Below are 12,606 nucleotides of genomic sequence, written 5' to 3'. Positions count from 1 at the left end.
TAAATAAAATAAGCTGGGCTGGGCCTGGAGAGAGGAGTCAGTGGTTAAAAGCACCAGCTGCTCTTGCAGAGGACCTAGGTTTGGTCCTCAGGGCTCACAACCATCTCTACCTCTAGTTTCAGGGGATCTGATGCCTTCTGACCTCCATGGGTACCAGGCACATACATGGTATACATATATGCAGATAGGCAAGAACATTCATACAAGTAAAATAAATTCTTTTCAATTTTTAATTAAATAAACTCATGAATATACACCCCAAAGGTGACTTGGTTTACCTGCACCTCTCTCTCGGGCTTGTGTGACACTAGTCTTGGAGGAATGGCACACCTGAGAAGAGAAAACGATGAAGGATTTCAGCTTCTTTATCTAGAAAACCTTGGGCTGTTGCTTCAAAGCCAGGTGACTGGGCCTCTCTCATCCCCATATGGACTAATACAGGGGCCTAAGATGCTGTGCACTGAACTCCTTAGCCCACCAAAGCACGCATTCCTCCACCATAACTGAAGGTATAAGGGTCAAGAGAAGACTGTCACACAGCCAAAGCAAAGCCAGGGAGGTCTGACGGCATGTGCTGCTGTGCCCATGTAGGGCTAGGTTCTCTCACGGGGCACTGGGGCTGCTTACTCTGCTGTCCCTCATTGCCGTTTGCCTTTCTTCCCTACAGCCTACCAGATCACACACCGGCTCAATGCCACTACAGCCAACACTGCCACCGTGGAGGTCCTGGCACCCAGTGCCCGCCAGTACATGGCCACCGGCCTCAAGCCAGAGTCTGTCTACCTGTTCCGCATCACAGCCCAGACCCGGAAAGGCTGGGGAGAGGCTGCTGAAGCTTTGGTGGTGACCACAGAGAAGAGAGGTGACTGCCCACAGGGCTGGGGAGGCCTGGGGAGTTGAAGCGGGGCTCTGTAGCCCCCCCAGAGGCTTAGCGCCCCTCCTAGTGGGTGGCTGGGATAAGCAGTGAGGACACAGGATGACAGAGAATGGGCTGTATAGAGAATGGAACAGGGGGATGGCGGTAATGAATTCCCACAGAGAAGCATGGTTCACTCCCACTCAGTCAGGCACAAGGCAGGTCCCATCTCTGTCAGTAGCAGAAGCAAATGTGTCAACTCCTCCGTCAGAAGCTGTCACGGGAGGCGCGACTCCCCAGGCACCCAGGGCTCTGGGGGCTGAGGGCAGGTCTCGCCTGAAGACTCGTGTGTTGACTGCTGGCAGAAACCGTACAAGACTCCCAAATGTGGAAGTGAGATAGAGAGGAGGCGTCTGTGTCCAGTTCATGACACCTTCTCCCTGCCCTTGAGAAGGAACAACCGCTCCACTACCACCCCTACTCAGGCTATCCCTTCTCACCTGTGTCCTCCCCTGCCCTGCCTCCCAGACCGCCCGCAGCCCCCTAGCAAGCCCGTGGTGCAGCAGGAAGACGTGAAGGCTCGCAGCGTTCTGCTGTCCTGGGAGCCAGGCAGCGATGGGCTCTCCCCAGTCCGCTACTACACCATCCAGACGCGTGAACTGCCCAGCGGCCGGTGGGCCCTGCACTCGGCATCTGTGAGCCACAATGCCTCTGCCTTCACTGTGGACAGGTAAGGCGGGGTTCGCACCCACCTCTCTGTTCCCTTCTCTCCCGGAGACCTCCAGTGATCCTTGCAGGAGGGAGGGGGTGGTTTCTGAGAGCACCTTCAGCTGGTCACCCAAGTCTTCCTCGGCTCACCCCACTAGGTACACTCACCCCTTCCAGCTCTTTCCCCCTCCTTTGGAAGCCCATTAAAGCTACCTCTTAATTATCTGTGGAGCTTGCTGGGCTCCCTTAGCGAAGCGCTTGCGATCCTTCATTAGTGATTCTCCTGGCTGCCCGCGTCCTCCTCCTATCTCTAATAGGGGTATGAAGTTCCTCTCTAAAATGCTGGCCTCAATCTAATCTAATCCCTGGTGGTTGTATTTTTTCATATTCCAGTCAACGTGACCTGGAACTTGAGCAAGACTTTCCTCCCTCTCCCCCAGCCCTGTACATCAAGAAGAAAGACATTTGTCGGGAAGAAAATGAGACTTATAGAGACAATTCGTCTTGTCTCTGGGGAACTCCACTCCCCACCTCAAAAAAAAAATTCTAATTTTAGGAAAGGCAGTGTAGCTTGCGGGGGGACCATACATTCAGTTGTGTGGAGAGAGAGGTGGGAATGGTTTGGGGTTTGGTTTTTCCAAGACAGGGTTTCTCTGTGTAGCCCTGGCTGTCCTGGAACTCACTTTGTAAACCAGGCTGGCCTCAAACACAGACATCTACCTGCCTCTGCTTCCTGAGTGCTGGCATTAAAGACCACCACTGTCTGGCATGAATGTTTTCATGGCCACCAAACATGGGTAAACATAAACCTGGAGATGTGTAGCTTATCTTTCATTACAGTGAAAGACAGGCTAAGCAGCGATGGTGTGGGACCTGGCCTGGGCACTCAGCGTCTCTTTGAGCCTGTCCCAATGCGACTCCTTCCCCAGCCTTCATGTTTCCATCTGTGGGGCGGGTCAGCATTCACACCTTCCTTTCTCCCCTGGTTCCCCTCTTCCGGCAGGATAGATGAGACCCCACAGTGGAGGTGTGTGGGACCAGGTCTTGAGGGACACTATGTCAGCCAGACTTGTCACTACGACAATCTCCAGGAGGAAGCAGCTTAAGGGGGAAGGATTTTTTTGGGAACACAACCTTAGAGGTTTCAGCGGAAGCCAGCTAGTCTGTCACTTTGGAGTGTGTGACAGAGGTTCATGGTGACCAGGAAAGAGACCTAGAGGGAGGACATAAGGTGTTACCCTCTTATGCTCTGTCCCCAGTGATGCGCTTCCTCTACCAAGGCCCCACTTCTCAAAGCAGTCACACCAATTCGGAAACAAGTCTTTAACACGTGAGCCTGTGGGGGATCGTTCATGCTCAAATCATGGTTGACACCTTGGTCCTTGGCCCCCGATTCCCTCTACAGACTCAAGCCCTTCACATCCTACAAGTTCCGAGTGAAAGCAACCAACGACATCGGGGACAGCGAGTTCAGTGAGGAGTCAGAGTCGCTGACCACCCTGCAGGCCGGTCAGCGCCACCTCCCTGCTTTGAGCTCTTGCTCTTGACCCTGGTCACTTCCTGGGCATGAAGTACTCTCCCGTGGGAGGGGCCTCTGGGGGGTGAGAGAGGGCTCACTAGACCTGCTAGGCCTGTCCTCCTCCAGGCCACAATGCCTAGAGGTCTGGGACCAAAGGGATTTTTCCCAGGGCACAGGATCCCAACCCCAGCGTGGAATTTGAGTGATGCCCCTCCAGCTAGCAGGAAGTAGGGGCAGATGCCTACCCCAACCCTACACCTAACAGCATCCTAAGTACTATGGCTTTGAGGGACTCCAAGGCCCTGGCTTGGGCTAAAGTCAAGCCCCCAGTTCACCCCGGCTGTTTGCTCTGAAGAAATAGGGGTAGAGGGTGTCCAGGGTAACTTAAACAGGACCTAGCCAGCCATCCAGTGTTGACAGAATCTGGCCCTTGTGTTCCTGGGTGGCGCTGACACTCCTGGAACTCCTCTGCCTCTCTCCACAGCCCCCGATGAGGCACCCACCATCCTGTCGGTGACACCCCACACCACCACCTCTGTGCTAATCCGATGGCAGGTACGGCTAGGTGGACAGGGTGGGTTCATTTCCAAGAACTTGAATACGCTCTTGCCTGAGACTAAAAACTCCACCAGCCCCCACCGGAGCTGCCTTTGCCTCTGCTCTACACCCCCAGAGCCCAGAGGAAGGCATGAGAGGTGTAGGCATGTTCACATCACAGAGCACTAGATACAAGTGTGTCCAAACATACACACCCTCCGCCTCTGGATACACACATCAGGCAGATGAGCACAGACTCGGGAGGGGCGTTCTGTGACCTGAAGTCACACAGTTCAAGTGACAGGGTTAGTTTCATGACCCCTGGTCTGTGGAATCTGTGTATAGGAATGCACCTGAAGGCTGTGAGGAGCCCCAGGGCCCCGCAAAGTCCAGACACAGTGATCAGTGACAGGTTTCCTAACAGAGAGAGACCTGTGACCCTCATCATGAGTGGTGTTCTCTTGTCTGGGTAGAGTCTCTCCCAGCTGTCTGCTCTTTGGTGGGTACTGTTGATTCTATCAGGGTCAAAGGCAACCTTATCAATCAGTCTGCCCATGTGCTCTCTGAAGTCTAGTCTTGGGCTCAGCGGGTCACCCACAGAAGCCCTCCCCACAAAAGGCCAGCTCCTGTCCCTACTTCTTGGGATCTGAGGAACTGGCCCCAGCAGCAATCCTTGTGCAACTGAAGCCAGGGAATCCCAGAGGGGACACCCACTAAGAGGAAATGACTTGGCAGCCATACATGAGCCAGAGGAGGCTGGAGTAGATAGGAAACCCTGACAAAAGGGCCAGGGGATGCCTATGGAAGCCAGGGAAGCAATTAAGAAGGTAATAAAAAGGCTGAACCATTTCAACAGATTTCTTAGAAGATGTATCATAAAGAGCATAGTTTCCACTTGGCAAAACGCCTGTTCTCCAGCTCAGCCAAGGACAGGAACAGAAAGAGGAAAGAGGGTCCGTGGACACGGACATGCACATCCTCACACATGCTGTAGTACAGGCAGAGGGCTCAGCTCACGGGAAATACCAGGAAGTACTGGCTGAATAGTCATCAGCCCTGGCGGGCCAGAAGTGAGTCACGGAGTTCCTGGACAGGCAATGGGTGGTGGCTGCAGAGGTGGATTGAGGTCTTATTGCTGCTGTGTGACCATGGCTCAGTACCTAATGTCTCTGAGTATGCTTCCTGCTCTGCTGAAGGGAGGGGGGTTGCATGGTGATTCCTGCCCCTCCCCACCTCCAAGAGACTGTGACAACTTCTTCAGAAATGTCCCAAGCCATTCCAATTTCTTTTTCTGGTTGAGATAGAGTCCCCGCTGTGTGGCTGCGGGAGGTGGGGTAGGAAGAGAGGGAGAAGTGAGGTGAACAGTAGGCAAGGGCCCTCCCCATGCTTGACCCTCGTCCCTGTAGCCTCCAGCTGAGGACAAGATCAATGGCATTCTCCTGGGCTTTCGAATCCGGTATCGGGAGCTGCTCTATGACGGGCTGAGGGGCTTCACTCTTCGAGGCATCCACAACCCCGGGGCCAAGTGGGCTGAGCTCACCTGTAAGTAGCCATCACAGGGTCCTGGGGAGGGTGGGGTCATCATGCTCTCCTCCCTGCTCTGAAGCTCCCAGATTGCTTGAGTCTGCTAACCTGCAGCCCTCCCCCCTTCCCTCCCTCCCCTTCATGTTCCTTTCCCGACCCCAGTCACTCACTTGCTGAGCACTGTTGAGCACCTTCTGCATACTCCAAGATACTCTGAGCACACACCAGTGGTTAAGCAGATAGGGTCTCTGGTCTCTTGGATCAGTCTGATGGATGAAGAGTCACGCATTCAGTCCATAAACCCCGAAATAGATGGCAAAGGCCATGGGCATGAGAGTGTGGGAGAAAGTTCCAGAAGAGTTCCAAAGGACTCTCAACATGGGAAGATGATTCCAGCTTGGGCAGGCAAATGTGTGTGGGAGGAGCCACCAGCTTAGAAGGACCATCAGGCTCAACAGCTAGACCCCCACCAAGGACAATAGTCAAGACCCCCTCTTATTCCCCAGCCCTAGGGCCAAAGAAGCCAGCCTTTAAGCATAGAAGATAGAAAGGGGGGGCATGCTCAGGTGGGAATCCCAGGGAGAGAAGATGATGGGAAAGTCGTGAGCAAGAGGAGGGTGTGAGTAGACACTGGGTTTGTAGGACACACAGGTGGCGTGGAGGTGATGGCCTGGCTGCGGAAGGGGTGGAGGAAACAGGCAAGGAAGCTTTTATGTTAACACAGCGCGTGAGGCCAAGTGAAGGAGACAGGCTAGGTGAACCATGGATGTAGATTCCACAGGGCTCCATCTCTGTTCAAGGAGAGGAAAGGGAGGCAAGCAGGAAAGAGGAGGGCATGTTGAGGAGGAGGAGGAGCACCACTGGTCACCAAAAGAAAAGAAGGAAGGGGAGAGGAGACAGCCTGGGTCCCTGTGGTCTGTGGCGCTATGTCCCGTGTCTCCTAAGCTTGTGGAGTCTTAGCTTCCGGGGAATATTCACAGACAACAAAATGATGGAACACGGAGTGAGAGAATATTAAAAGAAACCCACGGAAATACCCAATCCAACAGCTCATGTTATTTCCCCATCTTTATTTATTTATTTTGGCTGATGTCTGCCTATGGCTGTGGTTTTATATGGCCTGCCATCTAATTCACTCATATTTCCTGACAATAAAATTGTTTCTGGTTCATATGAGAAAATTGACAATGCCAATATTTCATCATGGTTTGCCAAGAGCTCCAAAGTGAAACCAGGGAGTCAATGGGATGGGAGGGTTCCCCCGGGAACTGTCCCCAGTGTTGGTAGGCTCTGAGGGGGTCCCCCATAGTCAGTGCTGCCCCAAGGGAGGGGCAGCAATGTTTCAGGACCTACCCTCTCCCCGATTCCCATCTGGGCCCCTGCCTCAGCACCAGGAACTGGAAGCGTGCCCCTGCCTACGCCATTGCCAACTTTGTCATACTTCCCAGGCCTGGTTGGTTCCCAGTGGGTGGGATGCCTGTGGACACTAACCTCTGTCTGCTGTCTCCCTGGCTCTCACCTCCTGCCCCCTAGCCTTGTACTCCATGCGGAACCTGACCCGGCCCAGCCTCACGCAGTACGAGCTGGACAGTAAGTCCCCTTGCATGGTGGTTCTTCATGGCCCAGGCCTCCTGGGATGGGCTGGGGAGGGGTCCTCAAGAACACCTGAAGCCAGGCCAAGCAGGTACCCACTTCCCTAGTGTACCTTCTGTTACTGTAATAAAGAATAGCACAAGAGACTGAAGAGATGGCTCAGTGGTTGAGAGCACTGTCTGCTCTTCTAGAGGACCTGAGTTCAATTCCCAGCACCCACATGGTGGCTCACAACCATCTATAGTGAGATCTGATGCCCTCTTCTGGCATAAAGGTGTACTTGCAGATAGAGCACTCAGACATAAAATAAATACATCTTTTTAAAAAAAAAAAAAAAGGCCGGGCGATGGTGGCGCACGCCTTTAATCCCAGCACTCGGGAGGCAGAGGCAGGCGGATCTCTGGTGAGTTCGAGACCAGCCTGGTCTACAGAGCTAGTTCCAGGACAGGCTCGAAAGCCACAGAGAAACCCTGTCTCGAAAAAACAAACAAAAAAAAAAAGACGAAGAAAAAGCGCCTTGAGGAGGAAAGGGTTTGTTTGGCTTACACATCCCAATCATACTTCATTGCCAAGGGAAAACAAGCAGGAACTCAAGTCAGGAACTGAAACGGAAGCCATGAAGGAACATTGCTTCCTGGCTTGCTCCCCCATGGCTTTCTTATACCACCCAAGGGTGGCCCCACCCACAGTGAGCTGGTCCCTCCCACACCAATCATTAATCAGGAAGATGCCCTCACAGACTTCCCTACAGGCCAATCTGATTCAGGCATTCTCACAGATGAGGGTCCCTCTTCTCAGGTGACTGTGTCAAGCTGACACCCACCCATCTTGAATACTAGGACCGCCCGTGGCGCATACATCTTAAGAGCTTGGGAAGCAGGGCCCTATCAACGCTGGGTAGCAAAGTATAGATGTGAGCATCTGAGGGGCCAGCAGGTCAACAGCAGGAGGTAAAGCCTACTACAGGACAGGTAGGCAGGCCTCTCCTGCTATTACCTGACCTGACCCCTGTAAGGAATGGTGGCCCTCACTGTCTCCCTAGCCCTATCTGAGGATACTATAGTTATGTGGCTGGCTCACCTCTGTACCTTCTCTGTTTCTGAAGCCTCAGCAGGTTCTTCTTTTTAAAAACAAAAAAGATATTTATTTATTCATTATGGATACAATATTCTGTTTGTATATTTGCCTGCAGGCTAGAAGAGAACACCAGACCTCATTACAGATGGTTGTGAGCCACCATGTGGTTGCTGGGAATCGAACTCGGGTCCTCTGGAAGAGCACGCAATGCTCTTAACCGCTGAGCCATCTCTCCAGCCCCTCAGCGGGTTCTTATACACACACACATGAACACACACACGCACACACACGGCCTTCTGATCAGAAAAAAACCAACCTCAGGGTCTAGACTGCCCTTTTCTCCTCAACATGAGCCTACTCCATGACAGAACTGCCACCCTGGGGAAAGATGGTGGGAAGGAGATGGGGACAGAGTACGGGAGGACCAAGTGGCCACCAGGGAAAGGGATCACATCTCCCATCCAGGATGACAGAACCCATTTTTTGCAGCAGCTTCTGTTCACCAGGCCTCCTCCCCCAAGCTTGACTAATACATGAGATTTCTTGGCCCAGAATTCACGTTCCATAAGCATTTCCCCTCTAGGACTGAGCCAGTGGGGTGGGGTGGGGTGGGGTGGGGGTTTGGAGTACAACTCACTAGTAGACCTTGTGCTTAGCCTTCAAGAGATCCTGAATTCCATCCCTGGTCCCTGAAAGAATAGGAAAATAAAAGAGCTGGTGAATGGGGACAGGTAGGACACAGCAGGAACATGGCTGAAATGGTTTGCGTCAGCCATTGTGGGAAAAAAGTTTGGCCCTCTGGTCCAGGGTGGCCAGGACTGTTAATATGGTCCCCTTCGGTCTCAACACCATTTACTTGGAGTTGCAATGGTCTGTATGACCCTAGAACAAAAAGCTGTTTTGTGACATGAATTCTGTTGGCAGGGTACAACCCAAACATCTAAGGCTTGCCTCTTACCTGTTTCCTCCCCAGTGCCACATAGGGCACTAGAATGGTAGATATTCCTCCTCCCCCCAGTCGGTAGCTCCAGCCTCCATGGAGGACTCCTCCCACGGGGTCTATGACCTGTGTTCTTGATACCCACTCTCACCCATAGATCTGAGCAAACACAAGCGTTATGAGATCCGGATGAGCGTGTACAACGCCGTGGGAGAGGGACCCTTGAGCCCACCACAAGAGGTCTTTGTCGGGGAGGCAGGTGAGTGCGGCCTCCCCCGTGAGTCCCGGGTACTCGTCCAGGGTCCCCTCCCTGCCCTAAGCAACTCCTCTTTTATAGCTCACTCACCACCCTTCATGCCCCCCCAGTGCCCACAGCAGCACCCCAGAACGTGGCCATTCACAGTGCTACAGCCACACAGCTAGATGTGACCTGGGAGCCACCCCCACTGGACAGCCAGAATGGAGACATCCAAGGGTACAAGGTACGGGTGATGCGGCAGAGGAACGGGGTGCAGAGGGACAGAGGGGTGAGGGAAGGGTTGGATGAGTCCCAAGCCTTGGAATGATATCCCAAGCCCTTTCTGATCACAGTCCCGTGTGTCAGCTGACAGAAGTAAATACTGTGGTGTTGTAGAAGGTACTTACATTCTGAGGCGGACTGAGCTTGGTCCAAGGAACTCAGACCATACCTCGGCTTATTCCGCTCTAAGGCACACAGTGCACAACTCCACCACCTCCAGCCCCACAGTCACTTAAGAGTTCTGAGGAGTAGGGGCTGGGGATGTGGCTTGGTCAGTAGAGGGCTTGCTTCGCCTGCACAAAGCCCCAGGTTCAAACCATAGCACCTCATAAGCCAGATGTGGTCTATGTAACCCCAGCACTCAGGAGGTAGAGACAGGACTGGAGTTCAAGGTCAACCTGAACTTTATAGCAAGTTTGAGGCCAACCTAGGCTACACGAGACTCTGTCTCAAAAAAAAAAAAAAATTCAAAAAGTCTGCGAATTCTTAGGCCCTAATATTGATTAGATGATCAGTTTGCCAAGCACCTCTGGCAGTATTTGAAAATCGGCTTGAAAGTCATCTCTGATTCAGGATGCTGTGTTATTATGGTGGGGTTTGTATCTGCAGAACCCTCTAAACTGCTGCAGGCTACCATGTGGCCATTAAGGCCCATTTCCTATGGATGAAGAAACTGTGGCCCCACTGATGTGGTCGGGAGAGGTCACAAACCAACAGGTGTTAGAATCCAGTGCCCAACTCCACCTTGCCAGGAAGCAGAAAACACAGTGGGTCCTAGGAGGAGGAGGGTGCAGAACACATGGCCAGGTCCTGGGAGGAGGCAGAGTGTGGAGCACATGACCAGGTCCCGGGAGGAGGCAGAGTGTAGAAAAATAAAGAGCTAACCAACCTCATTCCTTAGAGCACACAGCCCCTGGCTGTGACCGAAGCTTGCCTCCCTAGCCAACATCTGGGGGAGACTGGTTCCTGATTTGGATGGTATTTCAGAAAATTCACCTTATGCAGCGGCCCTAGGAGCACTGGGTATGCAAACCACAGGATCCAGTGGCTTTCCTGGCCCAGCCTGTCATTCCACAGATGACAATGAGAGTCCACCAGGGTGAAGCACTGTTGTCTGTCACGCAACCTGTGGAGACAGGCCGCCCTGATGTAAGGCGGAACCCAGCATAGGAAGCTTTTCCATCCAGGCTGGAGGAGGAGAAAGAAGGGGGAGAGAGGCATCATGCCAAGGAAGCTCTGAAGATGGGTGATACCCCCTCAAGGCTTTGCCCAGGAGTGCCAGCTGGGAAGACAAAATATTGCATCCCATAGCATATGCCTCTGGAGGGAAAAGAGGCGCCAGGGGGAGCCAACCACAGTGTGACAGTCACTAGACTATTGAGGTTTAGAAGTTGTGAATTTAACTACAGATCCAGGAAATGTGTGGGTGCCCAGGTATCATAGAGAACACAGCAAATGCCTTCAGTTTCCAGAAAATATAAGTAATACATGAGTCTGAAGTTAGGGATAGAACTGTCGTGTCCCGGATGTGAGCTAATCAGTGCTGTGGCATTCAGCACCCATCGATGGGGCGTGATGTATCCAGGCTGCAGGTGGGGTGCTCAGTTGCCAGAGTGCTTACCTTGCATGTGTGACATCCTGGGCTCTATCCCCATATATCCAGCTGTGATGATACACACCTATAACCCCTGTAACACTTGTGTGTGACACCTGTGACAAACACCTGTAACCCCAGCACTCAGGAGGCGGAGGCAGAAGCATCAGAAGTTCAAGGTCATCCTTTGCTACATAGCAAGTTCAAAGCCAGCCTAGGCTACACTAGTCCCTGGAAGAAGAAGGGGAAGTGGGTGGCGCTGGTAGATTCTGACAGATGACCCTGGCCTGAGGGAAGAAGCGGGAACATGGACAGCCCCACAGCCAGGGGGCATCAGGAAGATAGAACCTCAGTCACAGGGAAGGAAAAAGAGGAGGGAACTGGGGAGACCCGGAATCTGGCTTCCATTTTAGAACATCTTGATAGCAGCCAAGAGAGACTATGAAGCTGTAGCTACAAGCAGGGCTTAGGAGGAAGGCTCCGCCCCAGAGATGTGTACTGTAGAGTGCTCAGCACGTAGAATGTGCACGGACACAGATGGAAAACAAAGACCCAAACCTGAGCCCTGAGGGGAAGCCTGAGTGATGCTGACTCAGACTGCAAAGGAGAAACTGCTTCTGCAGGGAGGGAAACGAGGATTGTCAGCTCCTGGTGCGAGACAGAGCAGGTACAGCCCGGGGAGCAGTTTTTCAGGGTGCTAAGAGAGGATTACAACCCAGTTGGTTTGTGGATTTTTTAAAGATTTATTTATATTTTATAATACAATGTTCCGTCTGCATGCTTGCCTGCGCGCCAGAAGAGGGCATCAGCCCTCATCATAGATGAGGTGCCGTGTGGTTGCTGGGAATTGAACTAAGGAACTCTGGAAGAGCAGCCAGTGCTCTGAACCGCTGAGCCCCAGTTTGCGGATCTTGATTGGTTTTATCTAAGATATCAGAAGGTCTGTGGATGAGCTAAATTGATTGGACCCAAAGCCCAGGGTTCAGTCAGCGGATCACATAAACCAGGCATGACAGCGCACATCTGTAATGCTAGCACTAGGAGGCAGAGACAGAGGGTTCTGAAGTTCCAGATCATCCTTTCTTCCTTGGCTGCCTAGTGAGCTTGAGGCCACTCTGGGCTATGTGAAATCCTATCCAGAAAAAAAAAAAAAAAAAAGATGCTGAAATTAGGCCAGATAATTCAATTTAACAGGATTGGCCAACTAACTGTAGCCCATAAGCCAAATCTGGCCCACTGTCTTTGCATAAACAATGGTTTTTTGGGTTATAGCCATGCCTAGATGTTTACAAATTGCTATGGCTACCTGAATACTTGCAGCAGAGGCTGAGTGAGAGGTCTACAAACCCCAAACCTTGATGAGCTAGCCCTCTGCAGGAAAAAAAATAGTCAAGGTGACCTTAAAGAGAGCCTGCAGAGCCGTGGAGGCGCACACCTTTAATCCCAGCACTCAGGAAGCAGAGACAGGCAGATTGCTGTGAGTTTGAGGCCAACCTACTCTATGTAGCAAGTTCCAGGCCATCCAGGGCCATGTGGTGAGTCTCAATTTTTAACTAGTTAATTAAAAAGTGAACCATTAGGCCAGGCTTGGTAATCCATGTACAGATGGTAAGAGGGGCTGAGACAGGAGAATTTTAAGTTCAAGGCCAGCCAGTGTTACAGTCTTGAAAATTAATGGGGAAAAAAATGGATGGATGGATGGATGGATGGATGGATGGATGGATGGATGGATGGATGG

At 52.3% G+C, this 12,606-nt stretch overlaps 1 protein-coding gene across 1 annotated transcript in view; it reads left to right on the top strand.

Moving 5' to 3' along the window:
• Positions 1-12,606, top strand: part of Sdk2 (sidekick cell adhesion molecule 2) — a 295,345-nt gene that overhangs the window by 247,164 nt on the left and 35,575 nt on the right. The window contains exons 29-36 of the mRNA XM_005350680.2: positions 668-862; positions 1,385-1,586; positions 2,970-3,073; positions 3,568-3,638; positions 5,027-5,162; positions 6,678-6,734; positions 8,912-9,013; positions 9,121-9,236. Of these exons, the coding sequence (XP_005350737.1) occupies positions 668-862; positions 1,385-1,586; positions 2,970-3,073; positions 3,568-3,638; positions 5,027-5,162; positions 6,678-6,734; positions 8,912-9,013; positions 9,121-9,236 (983 nt within the window). The remainder of the gene's footprint in view (positions 1-667; positions 863-1,384; positions 1,587-2,969; positions 3,074-3,567; positions 3,639-5,026; positions 5,163-6,677; positions 6,735-8,911; positions 9,014-9,120; positions 9,237-12,606) is intronic.

Source organism: Microtus ochrogaster, chromosome 7 (genome assembly GCF_000317375.1).
Source record: "Microtus ochrogaster isolate Prairie Vole_2 chromosome 7, MicOch1.0, whole genome shotgun sequence".
In the NCBI taxonomy this organism is placed as follows: Eukaryota; Metazoa; Chordata; class Mammalia; order Rodentia; family Cricetidae; genus Microtus; species Microtus ochrogaster.
The sequence above is the reverse complement of the archived record's forward strand: the minus strand, read 5'-3'. Positions and strand labels throughout refer to the sequence as shown.